The sequence below is a fragment of the Pan paniscus genome, chromosome 15 (genome assembly GCF_029289425.2).
Source record: "Pan paniscus chromosome 15, NHGRI_mPanPan1-v2.0_pri, whole genome shotgun sequence".
NCBI classification, from domain to species: domain Eukaryota; kingdom Metazoa; phylum Chordata; class Mammalia; order Primates; family Hominidae; genus Pan; species Pan paniscus.
In genome coordinates, this window is record NC_073264.2 from 59,749,884 (window position 1) to 59,775,013 (window position 25,130).

The window sequence follows — 25,130 nt, forward strand, 5'->3', positions numbered from 1 at the left end:
GAATTTTAGTGTAAGGGCTTAACAGATTGTGTTATCATTGATAAAAATAGGTGCTTTGGGAAGAGAAGCGGGATGGGGTTGAGAGAAAGTGAAGGGTATTTGGAAATAATATTGGGATTATCCTGTGACACTTTAGGGGCCTATATAGAATAGGACATGTGGCATTCGTGTCAATTTTGAGGTCAGGGCTAGAGATCTTGCTCTAATGAGATTGGCTTTTTAATTCATTTACTCAATAAATTTGAGCAAGCGCAGTGTGCAAGGCACTGTTATAGGCCCTTGAGGTATATTAGTGAACAAAACAAGATCCCTGCCTTTGGGGAGTTTGCATTCTAGCAGATGAGACAGGCAATTAACAGCGAATATAATAAATAAATAAATGACATAGTGTAATAAGGCACTATGGAAAAAAGACAAGTTGAGGTAAGGTGGCTGGAGCCTATGGAAGCTGGGTGAGGCCTTTGCAGACAACACCCAGAGCTTTTTTCTACAATCACTGGTTTGTTATTCATCTTCTGACCAAGGTGACAGAAGAAATTATGGAGCCCTGGCTACTGTGTGATATTTTAATAAAGATTCCTCTGTATGCCACATCTGGAGGCAATTTGAAAAAAAGGGAAACTTCTTGTGGTTCCCATTTCCTGAATGAGTAGCACAGTGCTCAGATGAAATTCAGATGACAGAAATTCAGATGAGTCGAGGCTGATAATTTGCAGCAATTTAAATGTCACTGCCTTTCCTAGAAGGAAGAGCTTTGTTTATAAACAGCTGGGTCAATAGGAAATGTAGCCTCATTACTCACATTCTTCTAACAGGATTCCAGTCTGAATGCAGAGTACAAGGGATACATAAAAGACTGAAACATCATCACATAGCTTTGGACTTTTGTTCTTTCTGATGACCTGGGGGAAAGGTAAAAGAGCTAATTTTAGAGGCCGGGTGCAGTGACTCAACGCCGGTAATTCCAGCACTTTGGGAGGCCGAGGTGGGTGGATCACCTAAGGTCAGGAGTTCAAGACCAGCCTGACCAACATGTTGAAACCCTGTCTCTACTAAAAATACAAAATATTAGCTGGGCATGGTGGCGGTCACCTGTAATCCCGGCTACTCGGGAGGCTGAGGCAGGAGAATCACTTGAACCCAGGAGGCGGAGGTTGCAGCGAGCCGAGATCACGCCATTGTACTCAAGCCTGGGCAACAAGACCAAAACTCTGTCTCACAAAAAAAAAAAAAAAAAAGCTAACTTTATGTTCTTTTGGAAGATAAATTGGACAGGATGACGACTTTTGGTAAAGACCAAAACCTTGCGCAATTACCTGGTGATATACAGGAACAAAGACTGTATGTATCTGTATTCTTCCCTGCTTGAGTTACTAACAAATAAAGTCCTTGCGTGGGTCACATGCTAAACTGCTCTCAGTTTTCTGTGTTTCTTCAACAGGAGCTGGTGTGCCAAGGATCCTCTTTCATTTCTATTGCCTTCCATAGCCAAGATGCTTATTGGAGGTCTTCAAAGGAGTGGGGATATTCCAAAGGGAAGGAGGGTGGAACGGGTTGGGTGACGTCGTTTGGATGTCAGAAGACACAACTGGTATAGATACAAGAGTAGTATGTGCTGTAATTCTAAATTGGGCTCAGCTCTATTAAAAACAGAAACTGAGGCTGGGCGCAGTGGCTCACGCCTGTAATCTGAGCACTTTGGGAGGCCGAGGCGGGCAGATCACGAGGTCAGGAGATCGAGACCATTCCAGCCAACATGGTGAAACCCCATCTCTACTAAAATACAAAAAATTAGCCAGGCATGGTGGCATGTGCCTGTAATCCCAGCTACTGGGGAGCCCAAGGCAGGAGAATCGCTTGAACCCAGGAGGTAGAGGTTGCAGTGAGCCGAGGTTGAGCCACTGCACTCCAGCCTGGGTGACAGAGTGAGACTACTTCTCAAAAAAAAAAAAAAAAAAAAACAAATCCAAAAACAGACACTGAATTCCTTCATGTAGAAATGAGCTAAAGAGGAAAGGAAAAGGTGTGCATGGAAGCTCGGGGCTCTTTTTCTGTGTTGGTTTTTCTAAGCCAGTGAAATCCCCCAGGTGCACGGTGCAGCGTGATGCATACAGGGACACCCCCCGTGGTGCAGCAGTTTTCCTCCCTCTGTTCTGACCAAAGCAGCTGCTGGCAGTTGGCAAGGTATGATCCAGCCTTCCTGGGAAGAGCCCAGTATCAGTCAGAATATATTTGGGTCTGCTGGGTACATGTTCAGCAGGACAGAAGGGCTTGGAGTTTGAACACTTTTTAACGTAAATATTTCTGTGCTCAGACAGGTGGGCTTGCACAGTTAGAAAAGCCCTCACCCTAGTGGACATGGTATTTGTTTCATATTTTAATGCTAGTGATTTCTACCCCTTCCTCCAATTCAACAAACATTTATTAAACTTCTTGGAGGTGCTTAGGACTCTGTGAGGTGCTTGGAATCATAACAAAGAGGTAAACTTGAATTAACGACAAACCAAAGTGAACCAATTGTTCAAGAATCTTCTTAGGAATTAATTCCATTACTGGGAGCAATAAGAAAGTCACTCCCCATCCTCACACACACGCAACACACACACGTGTTCAGGTAGAAAAGCCCTCTAGGTAAAAATAGGCAGGGCTTTTTGCACAGTGCCCGCAGGCCTTGCCTGGGCGACCCATGATGAAATGCTGATTAAGCTGCTTTGTGCTCCACAATGGACTGATGGGTCGTTCTCTGTTTCTCCTCAACTTCAAACAGGCTGAGCAGTCTGAGTTTGTTTTAACTCCACTGAGCCCAAATGCCTTTTGTCTTTATCAGACTTTATTCTTATCTTTTCAGAAATGGAACTGTTTCTCTTTTTCCTGCTTCCTCACATTTTCCTATGAGGCACAAACTCACATGAGACATGTCTGAAAGTGGAGCAGACAGGAAAAGCACCCATTTTGGTTTGTTTCTAAACATCTATTTCTAGAATTTTCCAAGGTCAGTCCTTCTGGTGTGTCACAGACAGGGGATTCGATCTCAATCTACTTTGAAGGTGATTACATTAAATAAGCTTTTGTTGAGTATCTGCTTTGTATTGGGCTTCATTCTGAGAGAGTTAGAGATGATACAGAATTTATCCCTGCCCTTGAGGAGTTTAATTGAACAAGAGAGGCCACATTAATTAAGCTAAGAATTCACTTCTGAGTTTTCGAAGTCACATTCTTGGCTTCAGTGTTTCTATGCATAATGGCCGTACTTTTAATTTATGTAACATAGTGTTAAATCAACTTTAGCCTAAAGCCGCCTCCTTGCATTTTTAAATAAATAGAAATGGGGTCTCACTATGTTGCCTAGGCTGCAGTGTAGTGGCTACTCACAGGTACAATCTCGCTTCTGAACAGCACCAGAGTTTTAACCTCCTTACATATTTTAAGTTCAGCCTAAAAGTTTCTCCATATATAGTGAATCTTAACCTAACTGGATGTCCAAGCAGACTTGTAAACCACAGCAGATCAGTTTTAGTCAATCACAGGCAGCCAACTGTCTAAATCCTGTTCAAAAAGGCAAAAGCAAAGCTGTAACCAATCCCCCTGTTTCTGTACCTCACTTCTCTTTTCTGTATGGCACTTTCCTTTTTCTGTCCATAAATGTTATCTGACCATGTGGTAGCCCCAGGAGTTCCTCTAAACCTATTCTTGTTAGGGCAGTGTTGATCAAGTGGGGAGGGGTGCTGCCTGATTCAAGATTGTTCTTTGCTCAATAAAACTCTGTTAGACTGGGCTCAGTCGCTCATGCCTGTAATCCTAGCACTTTGGGAGGCCCAAGTGGGTGGATCACCTGAGGTCAGGAGTTTGAGACCAGCCTGACCAACATGGTGAAACCCAGTCTCCACTAAAAATACAAAAACTAGCCGGGCGTGGTGGCGCATGCTTGTAGTCCCAGCTACCCAGAGGCTGAGCAAGACTCCACCCCCGTTCCCCCCCAAAAAACTCTGTTAAATTTAATTTGTCCAAAGTTTTTCTTTTAACAATAGTAAATTTAGTTGTTCATGAAAAATGGCTCTGAAACACCCAAATAAAGGAAACCGAATCTAGACATTTAGGGATGCTTTAACTAATTGGCAAGCTAGCTAATTTGGCTTAATGAGTTCTTTGCCTAGTACTTTGTTTCACACTTTTTTTTTTCTTTTTTTTTTGAGACAGAGTTTCCCCCTGTCACCTAGGCTGGAGTGCAGTGGTGCAATCTCAGTGGCTCACTAAAACAGCCACCTCCCGGGTTCAAGTGATTCTTCTGCCTCAGCCTCTCAAGTAGCTGGGATTACAGGCGTGGGCCATCACGCACAGCTAATTTTTGTATTTTTAGTAGAGATGAGGTTTCACCATGTTCGCCAGACTGGTCTCGAACTCCCGGCCTCAAGCAATCTGCCCACCTCGGCCTCCCAAAATGCTGGGATTACAGGCATGAGTCACCGCACCCGGCCCAGACTCTATGACTTTAGACATAAAGCATTCACCCAGTCCTGCCACTCACCTTGGAGAGTAAAGCTGCATTAGCAGTGGATCCAGCTCTCAAGAGGAGCTCACTGTCTACAGAACAATGAAAAGCAGAGGGGGCAGTAACTGGAGTCTTGTCCTGAGTGGCTGACAGAATCACTTCACTGCCTGATACTTTAGAGTATCTTTGTCTTCCCACACCATGATATATTGCAAAGATTTTGGGAAATCTTCTTGTGCTCTTTGGATGAAAGGTGTGTTATATTAGGTCCATAAAAAGGTTTTGGATAAATTATAGAAAAAAATTGATAATGATGATAATAATGCCATCTAGCATTCATTGAGTGCTTATTATATGTCTGGTACTAAACTAATGATGAAAATACATCTCTAATCTGTAACTATCTTATATCTGGTAGTCCCAAAATTGTCAAAATATTCATTTCTAAATGGGGCCTGTTTATAATCTGCAATTGTTAATTTGGGTGATGGGTTCATGGTGATTAATTATACCATTTTCCCTACTTTGGTGCTTTGAAATTTTCCCTAATAAGAGGCTAGGCAAAAAAGGAAGAGGCTAAGCTTCATAAACCATATTCCAGGATGTACTGTGTATGAAACCCTTCACATTAGCTGTCTGTGAATTAAGAGCAAGCCCATTTTACAAATAAGGCAGCTGAGGTTCAGGTTAAATTACTTGTTGAAAGAGTTGAACCCTGGTCAAAATTTATATTCTTCCCCATATACCCTGCTCCTGTTCTACTGAGCCATATGGTTTCAAAGAACAGGACCCCTGTGTTTTATCTTGGCAGCACTGCAGTACCCAGATTTCTGTCCTTGAGTGGGTGGATCTACTTATAGCTCAAAATAAAGTTTTTTTTTTTTTAATGTAATGTATATGCCTTATGAAAACTGTCAAGGCAATTATGGTGGCTAATGATAATTTTTATCTCATAAGAATGTCCTTGATTGTATATTCTATGTGTGAGTGTGTTTGTGCACATGTGTGTATAACATTTGGAACTTTGGGGTCCACCTCCCTCTTAGGTTGGTGGTGATTTAGGCATCATTTTACTGATGAGAAAAACAAGGCTGAGAGAGGTCAAAGTTGGCAAAACCAGTGTATGGTGAACATAATGGAGTGGCAGAATGTGGTGCATCAGGAGTTAATTCAAACTGGCGGGATTCCGAAATCTCTGTCTTTCCACCACCTCAGTAAGTGCCACATTAGAATCGGATTCTTTCTTCTAAGAAAACAGCTTCTATTAAAGCCAAGAGTGGGTAAACCAAATTCCTCTATAGGACCAAACTGAACAGAAGCGAATTGTCCCATCTGTTGTCAAAACCACCCTCCCGGACTTCAAAGCATCTCGGCTCAGGAGGGAGAAGTCCCTGGGCGGGGGCGGCCAGAGGGAGATGGAAGTGGAGCCCCTAGGCTTCCTATCGGTCCCTTCAGGTCTCTGAGCCGCACGCAGCCACTGACTGTCATCCCAGGCGACTTCTCTTTGAATCTGAGGCTCTTCACGACCCCCATCCTTTCCATTAGCCCAAACATACACTCTGGGCCCGATTTCTGTTTGAAGTGGGTGTGCTACTCTTCACACTGCACCCTGCGGAGGTGCCACGGGATTAGAGGAGGCGGCGCCCCGTGGGGCAAGGCGACCCGAGCCGGGCCAGCAGTGTGCACTTTCAGCCTCTCCCGGGGTGATAATGGCATTCTGGGCTTTTCCACAGGGATCCCTAAGCCCCTGAGGGGTCTTAATTAAAGAGGCTGTGCGGGACTTGGAGGCCAACACGGGCCAGGAAATCAGTATGGGAACTTGTTTAGAGTTCTTGCCTGGCCTCAGAGAGGCTGGGTTCACAGGAGCAAAGGAGATGGAAAAGTGGGACCAAATGTCTATATCCTAAATCAAAAGCCTCCACTTTCATGTTAATAATCTAGGGCTCTCCCACAAAATGTCACTTCATTGATCATTTCTGTATGCTATGTAGAAACGATCAGAAAACCGTACTGGGAATTGCTCATAGTACCATGGGTTGGAGTGATGCTTTCTCTTTCACCTTTCTGGGATTATTCTGAGGAAAAGGTAGTACTAGATCAGTGCGGTACTTAAGTTATCTTAAAACTTATTTACATGTACTAGTTACTCCCTTTCAGTGGAAGATATTTAGATGAAATATTGAACTGTTTTGCTATACAGCAAGTATCTTCCTAAAGAAATTTCAAATGTGGCTTTAAGGAGAATAAATATTTTTTAAAAAAAGATAACACAAAGTAAAATATAAGATCTCCTTCCCCAGAAAAAACTTAAGGATTATAAAGGTCAGTAATATATTTTTGTGATTTGAGTATGACTTTTTGGATATAATCATAGAATATATCTGTTTTAAAATATTATTTTGCAAATTGTGATAGTTTCACAATTTGTAAATGCACACATACACACTTATGTATGTGGTTATATAATTAGTGCCAGTTTACCTTCTAGACCATAAGCTCTGTGAACGTAGGGAATATATCTGACTTGTTCACCCACTGTATCCCCAGTGCCTGGTATTAGGTACTCAATAAATATCTGTGAGTGAATATTCAAAGAGGTGCAGTGTAATTATGATGGTACATATTTGTTTTTATCCCAGGAAAATGCCTTTTTTAAAAAAATTAATATTTCAGTTATTAAGTATTCAGGTTACAAATTTAGATGTTGTTTTAAGAAAGTACTAATGTTTGTATACAAAAATGTGATTGAAAAGATTCTATGAATTATGAAATCATATATGCAACTGTTTGCCAGTTTGTGAAATTAAATCTTTTTTTTTTTTTTTTTTTGAGACAGTCTCACTTTGTCGCCGCTGGAGTGCAATGGCGCGATCTCGGCTCACTGCAACCTCCACCTCCCGGGTTCAAGCGATTCTCCTGCCTCAGCCTCCTCAGTAGTTGGGATTACAGGCGCGTACCACCACGCCCGGGAAATTTTTGTATTTTTTAGTAGAGACAGGGTTTTGCCATGTTGGCCAGCCTGGTCTCGAACTTCTGGACTCAAGTGATCTGCCCATCTCAGCATCCCAAAGTGCTGGGATTACAGGCATGAGCCACCACGCCTGGCCTGAAATTAAAATTTTTAAATAATTGGAGAAATGGTCCCAATAAAGCAGAGTAAGAGCAAAATCCACCTAATACAATTGGTTAAAGAAGCCACTTGTGTAATCCTAGCACTTTGAGAAGCCAAGGCGGGTGCACTGCCTGAGCTCAGGAGTTCAAGACCAGCCTGGCCAACATGGCAAAACCCATCTCTACAAAAAATATAAAAATTAGCCTGTAGTCCTAGCAACTTGAGAGGCTGAGGAAGGAGGATCACTTGAACCCAGGAAGTCATGGCTGCAGTGATCTGAGATTGTGCCACTGCACTCCAGCCTGCGTGATAGAGTAAAACCGTGTCTCAAAAAAAAAAAAAAAAAAAAAGCCACTTGTCTCTGAAACACTTTTAAATTTTGCTTTGAAATGAAATCCTTTCATTGTATTAGTACCACAGTATGTGGCTCTAGGTATTTGCACACATGGAACTCTGCACCTTCCATCTGTAAAGATGACTGGTAGAAATGGCAGAGGTAAGGGACAAAAGTCTGAGGCTGGTGGAGACTTAATCACCTTTATCAGTGATTACAACGGTGGGGAATGCAACTCACTTCCAGACATTCTAGAATCTTTGGAATCCACAGTGCTCTGCAGGAGGAAGCAAGAGCCTCTTGAAAAACTTACCACCAAACTTCGTGAAATCACCCTGGCCTTCTTCAATAAAAACCTCTTTAACAGCACTAAAACACAGTTAAAAGGTAACCTTTTCATGTAGGATGGTTTATTTGGTAGTGTTTAGTTGTGCACCAGAGAGGATGGAAGGAGTTGTTTCATAGCCTTTCAAACAAGACCAGCATTGTCAAACATTTGCTGTTTCTTCTGCTATTCCCCTATTCCCTTCTGCCCTCAAAAGATGTTTAAAATTTTCAGGGCCATGATGTTGCCCCATTTTGCTACCACGCTTCTTTATTCTTGATCTTTTGTTTCAATGTCTGCTTTCTTTCCCCTGTGTGCTCACTGAAGCCTGATTGTGGGGTCAAGCTATAATTAGTTTATATATGAAGTTTAATTCACTGTGGCTTTTTTGGCATTAGACTCAAATGGGCTTTGATGTCTGGCTGGGGCTTTGATCCCAGCCCCTCGAATGGTGGTCATCACTCCAGCTCAAAGGATTGCCCTTTACTCTTTTCCTCCTATTCGGAGACAGCTTTTCCCAATTACATCATTTGTGTTTGTTTGGCCATAAAAGCTGCAAGGCATCATTTTGTTGCTTTGCTTGATGGCAAAATGTGCAACTGATGCTCCTTACTTTGCTTGGCTGCAATAGAATGTTCACTGCTGGACAAGGCATTTGTAGAATGATGCTCAGACTTTGGTGGGGGTGCTGTTAGGAGCTGTTCTGCCTAAGGACAAAGCATCAGACTGTGTGATATGAGGGACATGTTCTGGCTCTGCCCAGGAAAGATCTTCAAGCATAAGTTAACACTACTGTAATATATTCAGCCAAGACTCTTTTTCATGCTGGCAACTTTATCTTACTCTCCAGATCATCCAGGCAGCAGGTCCACCCCATCGTTAGTGGTACACTTTCTGAGTGTCAATTAACAGTTTTTCTGAGAAGACAGGCATGTCCAGGGAAAGCAAAAGAACCAACTAGGGCTGAACAACATTAGAAAGGAGATAATGAAATAGCACTAGTGGAGGAAGAAGTACCAGCACCTGCTTTAAAAAGAAAGGGAAAGAAAAATCAAAACAGTAGGGGGAAGTGAGATTCCTTTGGCAACAGAAGGGAGCAGTAGGCGATCACTTTCAACTGCTTCCGGAATACCTGCAACAAAAACAAAGAATCAAAGAGGAAAGAAAATCCAGGCAACTAGACTGGAGGGGAGAAAATTTGGCTGCTAGCTTAAAAAGAGAATAGGGGCAACCCAGCCTGTCTCACTTAATCTGATGACATTGGGAGTTTTCCTGGAAAAACAATTACAGCATTGAGCTCCTTGCTTCTAACTTCATTTGACAGCCCGAGTTTGTTTTAATTGGCATGTGAATGAACAGCATTATTTATTAATGTGTAATGGATACTTTGGAAAGCATAACCTTTTTTCCTATTCGTGACCATTTTATTGGCGGAACCATCTGAATATATTAGTTTTAATATTTAAACTTGCTGAGAACACTTTTTCATGGAGATATACAAGCTGTTATGGCAAATGGCTTGCTTTGGACTAATGAGCCAGCTCAAAGTGGCATTTGGTGAGGAGGGGGGTTGGGAGGGTGGGGAGGTTTGGAGACATAGCGACTTGTCTGCCTGCCTTAAGATTTATTAGTAGTGTGTAAAAATGTGTTTCAGGTTTTTTTCCCCCTCAACTATACAAATATAGTTGTCGATGTGTGACATAACACAGGCCACAATAATAGACTCCACCCAGTCAGAGGAATCTAATTCAGAGCTGGAAAGCAAGAAGCTTGTTTAGAAATGAGCAGAATGAAACAATGACAGAGGACATGGGTGAGTGGCATTTGGCAAGCAGGATAAGTCACTATCCTTTCGTGCCTTACTAAAGTTAGGGAGGAAAATTAGTTCCTATATTATAAAGTAGTGTTTGGCAACAGCAGGCATAAAGAATAGATAACCTGAAGAGAATCGATTTTGTATGCTTATGAACACCTGACCATAATTCCATTTTTAGAGCTAATATACAACCTTGTTAATTATGAATCAAGTTTGTAGTTCTTTCATGTCTGTGGGAGGCAGCAATGGGGAGGAAAGTGAAAGGTGGCAAGGGAGTTCTTTTGTTTTTGTTTTTTGGTAAATGTCAACTTAATTCTATTTGTAGTAGAGATTAAATGGGTACTATTAAGTTTAAAAGTATGCTAATGAAAAAACAATTTACAACCAATCTACATTCTCGAGTCTCTCTCTAGCAATTGTCAGGTGAATGCTTGCAAGGTAATGTGCTGAATACAGCGATACTAAGAGGGTATTAAAACAGTCCCTGCCTTCAGGAAGCTTTCATAATGTAGATGGAGAGAAGAGATACACATAAACACCTACGTAGATATGCGTGTGCACACCCAGATAAATAACCATACAGGTAGCATGGGATCAGAATCAGGTATTTATATAGTTAACTGGAGCTCAAAGGTTGGAAGGGTGGTTAGACCACACAGAGAGGGGAGGAAAGAAGACGAATTCCTAGCACGGGTAAGCAGATGGGCAAAAGTGCAAGTGTCTGAAATAATGATATAGGATGCACTCTTTCACACAACACTTTGCCTGAACTTCAGCAATTGTGACTTGCTGGATTGAATTTCCGAGGTTCTTGGATGTACTGCTTTTAAAGATATATGTGGTACTTTTCCACAGATAAGCCAGCTAGTGGAATTTTCAGACCCCTATCCCACCGAAAATTTCAGTGGGATAGGGGTCTGGAGTAGTGTGTTCCAAGCAGAGATGACCAATACATGATACTTCAAGAGGGAAGACTTATAAATCCCTCTGGAGAAAAGCTACAACTCATATCACCTTTACTATCTATGTGCTAGCCACGTTGTAAGTGCACAGCCCCCACAATATATATCATATGCTGCATACTATTATAATTCTTCAACAGCAGGTTCCCATAGCAGCTGCTCCCTTTTACAGTGGGGGGAACGTACACAGAGAAGGGAATAAGTTGCCCGCACAGCTATTTAGGGGTGAAACTGGGATACAAATCCAGACAGTCTGATTTCTGAGTCAGAGCTCTTATTGTAAACGCAGACTAAGTAATAATAAAAGCTCAAACAAAAACCAAAGCGCGCACGCGCGCGCACTCAAATCGTAGGCTTGTAAAAGAATTGATGCAACCTCTCGCTATACAACGACATCCTCCTGCCTAATTTTAAATGCCGTCCATCGTAAGACCGACGTTAAAAAATTAAAACGACAACAAAACTTAACAGTTTTAGAACACTGCATTGTGCTCTGTATTGCTTGCCTTTACAAAGTGGAGTTAAGGAACCAACCCCACAGTGTCTGTGAATACACTTGCAATACCTTGCTTGGGAAGTGAAAGAAACCTAACTCGGTGTGAGTGGAAATGAGGAGTGGCCGTGTGGGGAAAGGGTTAAGACTGTGCTGCAACTTGGTCGAGTTTCAGAAAGTTCTCCGGAGAGCCCAACTGCCGCGTCCCGTCGCGGCCCCTGCCTGCGCGGCCGACTGTAACAGGATGCTGGGGCTCCAGGCGCTCGCCCCGAGCTTTGGGCGACGAGAAAGAGCCAATGAGGAGCGAGGGCAAAATCGGGTGCAGTAAACCCGAAAAGGGGGCGAGGAGGCCCGCGAAGAGAGCGGGGGAGGAGGCGGGGAGGGGCGAGGAGGGGCGGGGAGGGCCGAGCGAGGAGGAGGCGGCTCTGGGGGCCGGGCGGCGCGCCTGACAGAAGAGGGGAAGCCTGGGGGCGCAAGCGTCGCAGCCGAGGGGCCGGCGCGGGGAGGCGGGCGCCAGGCGGGGGTTTGCAGGGCCGCCGCGCGTGACGTAGCGCCGGGCAGGGCGTTATCAGCTGCCGGGCCGCGGCGAGGGACGCGCGGCGACAGCGGACGGCGCCGCCCGGGCCGGGACAGCAGCAGCCGGCGGTCGCGCGCAGGACTCGAGGGCTTCTAGCCACCGTCCCCGCCAGCGCCGCGCCCCGCCACAGGGCGGCATGAGCCCACCCGCGGCCGCAGCCCTAGCGCCCTGCTCCTCCGCCTGGGCGGCCCGGCTGCGGTGACGGCGCTCGCTGCCCGACTGGGGGCCATGAAGCCGAGTCCGGCCGGGACGGCGAAGGAGCTGGAGCCTCCGGCGCCGGCCCGAGGCGAGCAGCGCACGGCGGAGCCCGAGGGGCGCTGGCGGGAGAAGGGCGAGGCAGACACCGAGCGGCAGCGCACCCGGGAGCGGCAGGAGGCCACGCTGGCCGGGCTGGCGGAGCTGGAGTACCTGCGCCAGCGCCAAGAGCTGCTGGTCCGGGGCGCCCTGCGCGGCGCCGGGGGTGCGGGAGCCGCTGCGCCCCGCGCTGGGGAGCTACTGGGGGAGGCGGCGCAGCGCAGTCGCCTGGAGGAGAAGTTCTTGGAGGAGAACATCTTGCTGCTAAGAAAGCAATTGGTAGGTCGTGCCCGAAGGTGGAGCACGGCTGTTCCTGCCCAGGGGCTGGAGGTCGGGCAGGTGGCCTGGGGCGGGCGCGAGGTTGACTCTGGCTGGGGAGATGCTCGCTGTTATGGGACGCCCCCGACCGCCCCATACCTCCCTAATCCCCTTCCTGAGTGCCCGCGGCGTGTGGGCTGCCGACGCCCACGCGTTTCTGGCGTGTGCCCGCTTTGTGTCTGGCGACCTCGCGCGGATTGCGGGAAGGGGGTGGCCGCTCTTCCCTCCTCCTCTGCCTTCGGGATTCTTGGAGTCGCCTAGTTCTAACGTTCGGTCTCCTTAGTTAGATGAGTATATGCCCTCTCCCCAGCGGTTTGCAAACTCCCGCTTAAAATACCATTTTATTTGGAGGTTTTCTTGACTTTATCTCCTCCCGCCGAGAGGGGCCAAAAGCCAAGGAGGGGGTTTGTGGCGTGCTTAACTGTCCAAGGCCGAGTTTTACGATTACACTGGAGCGCCTGTAGGGAGCCGTGCCTCTCCGAGAGCTCTCCCCAGCATGCCAGCTTTCACCCAGGCTGGTGCTTAATTTCAAATAGAAGCCCTTTGTATAAGGCAGCTCAAACTAGATGGAAATGATGGAAATTTGGCTGGAGACTGTGTCCCCTCCTCTCATATTTTATACGTTCTGCCAGCTGTGATTGGTGGTGGAGGTGGGAGAAAAGAGAACCTGCTCTCGGGAAGCATTTATCTTACTGGGTTTCTGTCAGTGTCTCAGTCTTTCTATGCAGTCTTCATTAATGGGGAAGAAAAAGAACTTTGTAGCTTAATGTATTGATGAACAGCTTTTGACCCCGCCTCAGAATAATGGCGACAGCTTTGTTTTCAGTGACCTTAAAATGTAGTTTTGGAAACAGCAAACGTCCTCACCTGACCAAGTGATACTATCTAAACTAGACACATGCCAGGTAGTGGCCCTCCCACAATAAAGTGGTGATGCTGTGCGGTTGTCATGTGTTTTCTTCTATTATCTCTTTTCAGATCATTTCTTTTCTGTGTGTGTGTGTGTCTTTTTAAGCACCAAAGTGCTTTTACTTGATAGGTTCATTTTACCTGAAGAAATTAATTGTAGCAAACAAACATACAATTTATGTCTCCAAGCTTTTTAAGTCAAAAGACAAGAGGCGTAGATATTCATATGCATGTGTTTTGTAAGGATGTACACTGTGGTTTGTGTAATATCTCTGTTTTGGCATTTTACTGCGCTGCTTCGGTCACAGACCAGATTCCTATGTAACATTCATTTGAGCCAGTTCTCACTGGTTATGGCTGGTGACTTTTACATTTTATTGTTTTGTGCAATTGCACCTTTTTGTCTGCATGAATCTCAAGATTGTAAGTGGCGCATTCCTATTGTCCGCTTGAGGGGAGCAAAGCAGTATGTCAAGAGAATTCCAGTCCAGTCAGTATTTATGGTACTATTTTCATTTGTAGACTTGGCATTCATGATTTCAACCAGATGCTTTTTGAGTTCTCCCGTTTTTCCAGCAATAGGAAGCACTAGGTGGCAGTGTGAGTTAGCACAATCCATCTGTCACCTTTGGAAACCCAGAGGCGTTCAAATCTCGATGGGCCTTCCCATGAGGGTTTTGGATTCTGCCAGCTCACATTATACTTGGCACTGGCTATTAGTATTAGTTTCTCACTTTCAAAGGCCCTAAGACTGATTAAACCCCACAAAGCAACTAATAGAAAACAAAACTCTGCAGGCCAAGACATTTGGCCAGAAAATCTCACCTAAGATTATAGTGTATTATAGGAAATCTCTTACTCTCATTTCAAATTAAAGAGTCTACTGTGAAGTATTGTTTTTTAAAAGACTGGTTATACACCAGATGATTTAAAGTCTCAGTCCATTTTTCTTGTCCCTATCTATGAAAAGTCAGTTTGTATATATTAGTTGAAACTAAAAACAAGTCTTGTTTTTATGAAGAAACTTTATATCACCACAAAATGTGAGAAAGTGGAATTAAACATAGGACATATTCTTGAATTCTCGAAGTTTTTCGTTACTTCAGGTCATCCAGTAAAATTTTGGTTTTCTAAGTTTAGTGAACTCTTCAGATGGGTAATTTGAGTCCTTAGAGTAGACTTTCTGGTTCTTTTGTCACCCCTGTATGTTCATGTTTCCTTTGTTTCTTCCTAATCAGAATTGTTTGAGGCGAAGAGATGCTGGTTTGTTGAATCAGTTGCAAGAGCTTGACAAGCAGATAAGTGACCTGAGACTGGATGTAGAAAAGACATCTGAAGAGCACCTGGAGACAGACAGTCGGCCTAGCTCAGGTGAGTGATTGAGCACAAGGACAGAATTCTGCACTCTTGAGTTATATCTCAGCCCCTTGTGGTTAACATTCCCAGACCTGCAAATGGCAATGGAGTTTGTTTCCAGTGCAGAGAGAGGATAAACAAAAAAGAAGTCTGCCATTCAGTTTTATCGGAATAAGAGGGAAATAAACTCAGACAACAAAATTTTTAGTAATGAGATCAATGTGATTGGAGTCCCCCAAGTTTAAAAATAAAAGCTATTCAAATTTCTGCAAGAGGTGCCCTCCTTTGAAACTTGAGTAAGTCAGAACTGGGCTAGAAAATTAGTCACACTTCAACTTCCTGAGACCACTTCAAAAGTTTTGTTTTTTTTTTTTTCTTTTAAACCATTTGGGCTCCTTAAATAGATTTTTCTCTTATTATTGTTCTGAAACAATCATGATAAAGATGAGGCTTGACAGATCTAAGTTTCTTTCCTTGGACATGTTCAAAGGCGGGGTCAAGGAATAAGGTCAATTTGAGGGTGAGGGTAACTCTGAAATGTACCCCTAGTTATGGGCTCTTTGCCTTTTCCTAAGGATTGTTTGAAATAAGACCATAAGATTAGGACACCAAAGTCCAATGAATCAAAATTGGCCAAAAAACAAAAAATCTCCTTTTCCTAAATGATTATTCATTTTCCTGTTAAGCGTGAATATGCATTATTTCTTGACATGACGTTAATTCCAACGGTGTTTTTATTTGTAGGGTTTTATGAGCTGAGTGATGGGGCTTCAGGATCCCTTTCCAATTCCTCTAACTCGGTGTTCAGTGAGTGTTTATCCAGTTGTCATTCCAGCACCTGCTTTTGCAGCCCCTTGGAGGCGACCTTGAGTCTCTCAGATGGTTGCCCCAAATCTGCAGGTAAGAATTTTTAGCACTGATAGAAATTTTTAATTGGAAGGCATCAAGGGCCCTTAAAAGGTTATTTGGCTCCAGCACCTTTCACTGGTGGAAAAATGAAGGTTCATCACTTTGCGGCATTTAGTGCCATACTTACATCTAGAACTCAGTTTCATCTAGGTGAGTATCTAGAACTATTCCAGTACCCTTTGGGTGCTACTTGGTTATATATTCTGATAGCAGCAAGACACTTTATCTCTAGAAATCCTGTCCCAATATTGTAGGTCTTGAGCTCTGTTTCTGAGCCTTTGCTGTTAGGTTGTCTGTATTTTCTTTCATTTTGGAACTGTTTTCTTCTTTTAATTATGTAAAGCTAAAACTCAGCCGGGTGCAGTGGCTCACACCTGTAATCCCAGCACTTTGGGAGGCTAAGGCAGCTGGATCACCTGAGGTCAGGAGTTCAAGACCAGCCTGGGTTGGCCCGGTGCAGTGGCTCATGACTATAATCCTAGCACTTTGGGAGGCCAAGGTGGGTGGATCACTTGAGGTCAGGAGTTCAAGACCAGCCTGGCCAACATGGTGAAACCCCATCTCTACTAAAAATACAAAAATTAGCTGGGCATGGTGGCACATGCTTATAGTCCCAGCTACTCGGGAGGCTGAGGGAGAATTGCTTGAACCCAGGAGGTAGAGGTCATAGTGAGCCGAGATTGCACCACTGTACTCCAGCCTGGGCGGCAGAGAGAAAAAAAAAACAAAAAACAAAAGACCAGCCTGGGCAACATGATGAAACCCTGTCTCTACTAAAAACACAAAAATCAGCCGGGTGTGGCAGCATGTGCCTGTAATCCCAGCTACTTGAGAGGCTGAGGCAATAGAATCACTTGAACCCCAGAGGCGGAGGTTGCAGTGAGCCGAGATTGTGCCACTGCACTCCAGCCTGGGCAACAGAGTGAGGCTCCATCTCAATCAATCAATCAGTCTGACACTCACATTAAGTTAAATATGTCCATCAGCCTGGCCAAGAACTGGTTGGCACTTCAGGGAGCAATGGCCCTTTCATGTTCTCCAGAATGTTCTGCATGATGGCAGCTTGTTTTTTCTTTTAAGTGGGTGCCCACATGCCATTATTCCTTATTTTGGGATATCTTTGCAATGACCCCCAGAAGGAATCATGCTATTGTACTAGAAGAGTTTCTGCATTTCCAGTATGTGTCACACACTGTACTGGATGCTCTGTATATATTTATCTCCAATGAATCCTCCCAATAGTCCTGCACAGTACAGGTCTTGTTAGCTCCATTTTATGTATTAAAAAAATGAGGCCTAGTAAGGTTAGATATGTTATTTAAGGCTCTATAGATGGTGAGTGGCAGAGGCAGAAGTTAAGCTCAGGCCTAACTGCCAGGTCCACGTTTTTCATCATCCCAAGGGAATTCAGAAATTGTTGTTTTCAACCTTCTCATCTAACAGAAGAGGAATTTTGGCTTAGAAGCTAATTGTCAGAGGTTCTCCATCTGCTGAATGGCAGGGTTGCTGCTGGAACTCAAGACTCCTTCCTTAGTCCTGTTACATTGTGAATTCTTAAAAGAGTAGAGAAAATATGAAGATTAGAATTGCTCTGGGTCCTGGCACAAGTCATCACACTCCTGGTTTGTCTGTGTTCTCCACTTGGGTATAAGCCTGAATTTTTGAGTCCAGGCAAGGCAAACAACACTGAGCAGCTGAGGGAGCTAATTGGCTGGTGTCTTCATATCTGTGTGTTGTCAGCAGCAATCATTTGAGGAAGCACAGAACTGTGTTATCTAGAGGGTCTGGGCCTCAAGTTCATTGGTAATTGCTCCCCTTCATTCCACAGATCTGGTTTCAGAGGGAAACTTTATAAACCCATTAAAGGCACTTTGGTTTAGGTTTTCCTTCAAGACAGACCCGTGCTCTTCCAAATGCCACTTCCTCACATAATTGAGACAGTTGCACCAGGCCTTGGGGGCTAGGATATCTGTTTTGTTCAACTCTAAAGAGGGAAAAGGGATGAATAGTGAAGTGTTTGTCAGTGTGGCTTTAAGTAAGGCAAAGATAGGGCTTACGTTGCTGGGAGAGGAAGGATGGGGAAGGATGTTAGCTAGAGAGGTTTCCTTTTAGAACAAGCTCTTTATTGGGGGGGGGGGTCATGTGGGTGGGGACATGGCACTTTTGTTTTATTATGTTTTCTTTACATATCATCTCTGGGTCTAGACTATTTTTTCCCTGAGACTGCTAATTATCATTGAAGTTTATGGAGCTTTCTCAACATAGAATCAGGCACATATAGGTTCTCAGTATTTGAATGAATAAATACGATGGAGGACAAATTATTACTGATAAACTCAACTTTAATTTTCTCTGATAACTGAAGGTCATTAAATGGATTTGTTATTTATAATATTCACCAACTTAAGAGATCAAAATCCTTTAAGACAGCAAGCTTGATTTTGCTGTACTTTGGCATCTACATTTTCAACATATGGGAAATTTATCCATTAATATTACCACACGATCTTTTAAAATACTACCAAGAATTCTTTATCCTATTAAAAAAAACATTTTTGACAAGTGGGAAATTTATCCATTAATACTACCACTCAATCTTTTAAAATCTTATCAAGAATTCTTTATGATATTAAAAAAGTTTTTTAAAATTAAAAATTTGGTTGTAGAGAGATGGAGTCTCACTGTTGCCCAGGCTGGTCTCGAACTCCTGGGCCTAAGCGATCCTCTGGCCTCAGCCTTTTGGTGTTAGGATTGCAGGCATGAGCCATCATACCTGGCCCCTGTTTTATTTTTTTAGCATCACTATTGAAAATATAAGGCGATTATTATTTAAATCTGATCAGTTTTTACTGAAGTTTGATCAGTTTCCATCACCTTTCAATTGACAGTTATATTTGAATGGATGTCATTAAGAATTAGGTTTAAAAAAACACAAAATGAGGAGAAAGCCTACTGAACGTACAGTTTATCCTAAAGAAAGCCAGGAATAGAACAGAGGGGAGAGCAGCCTAGAGAAACAGTGATTCAAAAAATTTTATTTTTCCCAGTAGTAAACGCAGTACAGACAGTTTAACAGAAAATAAGAAAGTAAATATCACTTACTTCTGATCATTCTGAAATACTACTACTAGAATCTTGGTGTGCTTCATCTCAGATGTTTTTTCTTTGCATACATGTGATCCTAATAAGATTATAATCATATTCTAGTATTATATCATGATTTTCACTAAACTTTAAAGTGTTTTCCCTCTATTATGCAGTAGTTTGAAAACATTCTTAATGGCTGAATTTTTTTCCTTCAGAGGATATATCATATGCTGTCAAAAATTTTTGTTAAATATTTCCCCCTCATCCAGTAGCAGTACCTACATGTGAAATGGTAGGGCAGCACTTTTTAATCCTTGGCAATCTCTTTTTACCCATGGATTTTCCATAAAAATTGGCCAAAGAGTCAAGCTGGTGCTGACCAATTCATTTCTTCAGAGTGTACCTTTAACTGTTTTTCAGATCTCATAGGATTGTCGGAATATAAAGAAGGCCACTGTGAAGACCAGGCCTCAGGGGCAGTTTGCCGTTCCCTCTCCACACCACAATTTAATTCCCTTGATGTCATTGCAGATGTGAATCCCAAGTACCAGTGTGATCTGGTGTCTAAAAACGGGAATGATGTATATCGCTATCCCAGTCCACTTCATGCTGTGGCTGTGCAGAGCCCAATGTTTCTCCTTTGTCTGACGGGCAACCCTCTGAGGGAAGAGGACAGGCTTGGAAACCATGCCAGTGACATTTGCGGTGGATCTGAGCTAGATGCCGTCAAAACAGACAGTTCCTTACCGTCCCCAAGCAGTCTGTGGTCTGCTTCCCATCCTTCGTCCAGCAAGAAAATGGATGGCTACATTCTGAGCCTGGTCCAGAAAAAAACACACCCTGTAAGGACCAACAAACCGAGAACCAGCGTGAACGCTGACCCCACGAAAGGGCTTCTGAGGAACGGGAGCGTTTGTGTCAGAGCCCCGGGCGGTGTCTCACAGGGCAGCAGTGTGAACCTGAAGAATTCGAAACAGGCGTGTCTGCCCTCTGGCGGGATACCTTCTCTGAACAGTGGGACATTCTCCCCACCGAAGCAGTGGTCGAAAGAATCAAAGGCCGAACAAGCCGAAAGCAAGAGGTCGCCCCTGCCAGAGGGCTGCCCCTCAGGCGCTGCCTCCGACCTTCAGAGTAAGCACCTGCCAAAAACGGCCAAGCCAGCCTCGCAAGAACATGCTCGGTGTTCCGCCATTGGGACAGGGGAGTCCCCTAAGGAAAGCGCTCAGCTCTCAGGGGCCGCTCCAAAAGAGAGTCCTAGCAGAGGCCCTGCCCCGCCGCAGGAGAACAAAGTTGTACAGCCCCTGAAAAAGATGTCACAGAAAAACAGCCTGCAGGGCGTCCCCCCGGCCACTCCTCCCCTGCTGTCTCCAGCTTTCCCCGTGGAAGAGAGGCCTGCCTTGGATTTCAAGAGTGAGGGCTCTTCCCAAAGCCTGGAGGAAGCGCACCTGGTCAAGGCCCAGTTCATCCCGGGGCAGCAGCCCAGTGTCAGGCTCCACCGGGGCCACAGGAACATGGGCGTCGCGAAGAACTCCAGCCTGAAGCACCGCGGCCCAGCCCTCCAGGGGCTGGAGAACGGCTTGCCCACCGTCAGGGAGAAAACGCGGGCCGGGAGCAAGAAGTGTCGCTTCCCAGATGACTTGGATACAAATAAGAAACTCAAGAAAGCCTCCTCCAAGGGGAGGAAGAGTGGGGGCGGGCCCGAGGCTGGTCTTCCCGGCAGGCCCGCGGGCGGGGGCCACAGGGCGGGGAGCAGGGCACATGGCCACGGACGGGAGGCGGTGGTGGCCAAACCTAAGCACAAGCGAACTGACTACCGGCGGTGGAAGTCCTCGGCCGAGATTTCCTACGAAGAGGCCCTGAGGAGGGCCCGGCGCGGTCGCCGGGAGAATGTGGGGCTGTACCCCGCGCCTGTGCCTCTGCCCTACGCCAGCCCCTACGCCTACGTGGCTAGCGACTCCGAGTACTCGGCCGAGTGCGAGTCCCTGTTCCACTCCACCGTGGTGGACACCAGTGAGGACGAGCAGAGCAATTACACCACCAACTGCTTCGGGGACAGCGAGTCGAGTGTGAGCGAGGGCGAGTTCGTGGGGGAGAGCACAACCACCAGCGACTCTGAAGAAAGCGGGGGCTTAATTTGGTCCCAGTTTGTCCAGACTCTGCCCATTCAAACGGTAACGGCCCCAGACCTTCACAACCACCCCGCAAAAACCTTTGTCAAAATTAAGGCCTCACATAACCTCAAGAAGAAGATCCTCCGCTTTCGGTCTGGCTCTTTGAAACTGATGACGACGGTTTGAGTGACATCATTGGTGTAGAAAGTTTGTGTGTGTGTTTTTTTCTTCTCCCTAGTTGCCGAAATTAAAAAGGTGTTTTCATTTTTGTGTAATACTTTAATGGAATGCTTTTTTAAAAAATATAAAACCAAGGTAAATTATTGTTTCATCTTCACGTATGGATGCTAGTGCCTTTAATGGAAGGTAAAGAATGTTTTGCTAGTTAGAAGTACATATTGAGGTTTTAATGGTGGTGATAGTGAGTTTTGTGGTACCAGCTGTTTTTTATTTTAAACTTTCTGAGCATCCGGCAAGGTACAGGTTTTGATGTTCAAGTTTTATTGGGATGAGATCTTTTGATCCCAAGGTCAGGTGGATGGAATTTTTGGATTTATATTTGTTCCTTGAGTCTTCAGGGCAGTGTCTCCATGAGGGTTTTCCTGTTGAGGGGCACCACATACAATAGTGTGCAGTAGGTATGAGGGGCAGTCATTGTATTCTATAGTTTTTTATGTAGTCTACATTTCTCAGATGTATCCCCATTCGGTTTTATTCTCAGAACTGTTACTAGACTCATGACTTGGAGGCCAAACCTTAAATCCAGAGATAGCAGCCTCGATACGGACCTTAAAAGGATTCACGAAAACTTTTGCCACACTTGGTGCCTAGGCCCTGTTCCTAATAACCCCTTCTAGGGCCGTTTATCCAACATTTAGATGCCTTCTTTTCCCTCCCTAATTTGTAGCCAGTCCAACCTTTCATTCCTTGGAGGATTTAGTTTTGGGATAAAATTTTGGTCCTTGGGCACAGAGACATTCACTATTAATGAAGTAACCCTTGGGCATGACTCCAATCCCAGAATTGCTCACTGAGCGCTATGCCACCGAAGCGTTGACCTGAACATATTAGTGCAATCCAGTCCAGATTGGACCTTTGATCCTATGTGGAAGGGCTGTTTTTTAAGAAAAAATTTTTGGTAAACAGTATTGTGTAAAATTGCTTTTTGTATACCAATATATGCATGTTTTGTGCATGAGTAGTACTTGTGTTGATATTCCTGTTGATGTTAAATTACTATATAATATAAACAGTATGTGTTTTTATATATCATTGTGTAAATTTAATATAACATATGCAGTAATAAACCATTTGTTTTACTGCTGTTAAGTTTGTTATTTGGGTATAAAACCAGATGTTTACACCTGTAAATCTTGTGCTGGTTATTGGTGTTATTTGTGAGATTTATGTTAGACCTATTCTAGCATAAGAATATCATTTGCAATATAGATAGGTTTTAGTATTAGAATGGACGATGAGCAAGCAAATGAAGGAAAGCAGACAACTTGTAGTTAAGGTACTTTAAAATTTAAGGTAAATTTTATAGGTGTCGTCTAAGGAAAATATTTCTGAAAAGAATCCCCTCTCCCAACTTTTTATTACAAAACATCTCAAACATGGAAAAGTTGAAAGGATAATACAATAAACAACTATATGCCACCTAGATTCAATAGTTGCCAACATTTTGCCATGCTTGCTGTAACTGTATGTATGTATTAGGTTTAACTATATTACTGATTTTTCAGGTCAAAAACATATAATAGCAATCCTCCCCTCTCCCTACCCCACACTGATAAAATATTTTAAAGTAAATTTCAGGTATCATGATATTCTATCTTTAAAAAGCATGCATTACCCAAGAACAAGGAGATTCCCCTGTATACCCACAATATCATGATCACACTTAAGGAAAATCAGTAGTAATTCATAATATCAAATATTAATATAGAAAATTTCCCAGTGTGTTTCAAGAACTTCTTAATAGCAGCTTTTTGTCCTCCTACCTCCCCTACAAAGCAGGATTCAGTCAATGTCATGCATTGCATTCGATTGTAGGTTGTAGGTTTCTTTTTAGTCTAGAACAGTCTCCCCACATTAAACAAAAGATGCTAGGTTTTTATTTATTTATTGAGACAGAGTCTCACTCTGTCGGCGAGGCTGGAATGCAGTGGCTTGATCTTGGCTCACTGCAACCCACCTCCCAGTTTCAAGCAATTCTCCTGCCTCAGCCTCCTGAGTAGCTGGGATTACAGTGTGCGTCACCATGCCTGGCTAATTTTTTTGTATTTTTAGTAGAGACAGGGTTTCACCATGTTGGTCAGGCTGGTCTTGAACTCCTGACCTTGTGATCCATCCCCTTCAGCCTCCCAAAGTGCTGGGATTATAGGCGTGAGATACCGCGCCCGACCTATTTATTTTTGAGATGGAGTCTGGCTCTCTCCCTCAGGCTGGAGTGCAGTGGCATGATATTGGCTCACTGCAACGACCGCCTCACAGGTTCAAGCGATCCTTCCACCTCAGCCTCACGAGTAGCTGGGAATACAGGCCTGTGCCAGTGTGACCAGCCAGTTTGTATTTTTAGTAGAGATGAGTTTGTCAGGCTGGTCTTGAACCCTTGGCCTCAAGTGATCCACCTGCCTCCATCTCCCAAAGTGCTGGGATTACAGGCGTGAGCCACCATGCCTGGCCAGATAATTGGGTTTTTAAAGAGTAAGGACAGTTTTCTTGTAGAAAGGCCAACATGTTGGATTTGGTTGTTTCCTTATGTTGTCTTAGAATCCAGGCCCTTTATTTCCTGTAAACTGGGTGAGACTTGATTGAATTCAGGTTAAACATTCTTGGCAAGAATATTTCACTAATGATGTTGTATACTCTTACTCTTTCACATCAAGAAACAGCAGCAGGCTGTCCCACTATTTGAGTGATACCTTGATTAAGTTGGTGAACATAGATTTCTTCATGATAAAAGTAAGTCTTCTTATGCAAATAATATTTGGGGATGGATTCTTTGGTACTGTGGCTATCCTATCCCTCAACAAATTCCACTTAATGGCTTTAGCTTACATGGCTGATTTTTTTTTTTTTTTTTTTTTTTTGAGACAGAGTCTCGCTCAGCCGCCCAGGCTGGAGTTGTAGTGGCGCGATCTCGGCTCACTGCAACCACCGTCTTCCGGGTTCACGCGATTCTGCTGCCTCAGCCTCCTGAGTAGCTGGGATTACAGGCACCCGCCATCATGCCCAGCTAATTTTTGTATTTTAGTAGAGACGGGGTTTCACCATGTTGGCCAGGCTGGTCTTGAACTCCTGACCTCAGGTGATCCGCCTGTCTTGGCCTCCCAAAGTGCTAGGATTACAGGCGTGAGCCACCGTGCCTGGCCATGGCTGATCTTTGCTTGAATCAGTGATTGCTTTGGGGATGCAAAGTGATAGTTTTCTAAATATCCTTCCTTCTACTTTTATTAGTTGACATTCTTAAAAAAGAGCCTTCCTTATTTTTTCTTTTTCTCTTTGAATATCATTACGGACACATGGAGTTTTATTTATCTGATGTTTTACAATCATTTTACAGTCTCTGTTCTTTTTGATGTTCAGCATGTCCCAAATTTGGCCAATGGGAGTATAAATTTTGTTAAAAGGAAATTATAGAATCAGCTCAGTCTCTCTCATAATTCAGATACTTATTATGAAATATATCCAATTAAAATTAACTCTTCAAATGCTGAATTTCAGATGCTAAGTTTTAATGCAACAAAAATCCCTTACTATTCATTTTTTACATTTTGTCTTGGAAATATTCCTTTTTTTCTATACTTTATATATTTCTTACCTCTAGCAAGGCTTTTGGTCACATCTTTTAGCAAGACATCTTTTGTTTGTTTGTTTGTTTGTTTTAAGGCATCTCAACTCAATTCTTCAAAATGTAGAGTTACTAGTCTTTTAGTATTCAGAATTTCTTTGATTACTTGACTAAATCTAAGCCAACCACAAGTGAGGGGATGATCTCACCATCTTTTCTAATGCTGTGATCTGATCTCTTTG

At 43.9% G+C, this 25,130-nt stretch overlaps 1 protein-coding gene across 2 annotated transcripts; it reads left to right on the forward strand.

Moving 5' to 3' along the window:
• The first annotated feature begins 11,992 nt into the window (after positions 1–11,992).
• DACT1 (dishevelled binding antagonist of beta catenin 1) lies at positions 11,993–22,463 on the forward strand. 2 transcript variants are annotated; one of them, XM_034937637.3, is made up of 4 exons: positions 11,993–12,681; positions 14,868–15,000; positions 15,730–15,885; positions 19,513–22,463. In XM_034937637.3, the coding sequence occupies exons 1-4, from the start codon at positions 12,337–12,339 to the stop codon at positions 21,276–21,278; spliced, it is 2,400 nt and encodes a 799-aa protein (XP_034793528.2). In that variant the 5' UTR covers positions 11,993–12,336; the 3' UTR covers positions 21,279–22,463. The 2 variants fall into 2 exon arrangements, with proteins under 2 accessions (XP_034793528.2, XP_034793527.2); XM_034937636.3 differs by having other exon boundaries at positions 12,015–12,681; positions 19,402–22,463.
• Positions 22,464–25,130: the final 2,667 nt, after the last annotated feature.

Coding starts and splice junctions, on each gene's coding strand:
- DACT1 (XM_034937636.3), top strand. CDS start 12,337: ATGAAGCCGAGTCCGGCCGGGACGGCGAAGGAGCTGGAGCCTCCGGCG. Junction 12,682..14,867: donor TGCTGCTAAGAAAGCAATTG/GTAGGTCGTGCC, acceptor CTTCCTAATCAG/AATTGTTTGAGGCGAAGAGA. Junction 15,001..15,729: donor AGACAGTCGGCCTAGCTCAG/GTGAGTGATTGA, acceptor TTTTATTTGTAG/GGTTTTATGAGCTGAGTGAT.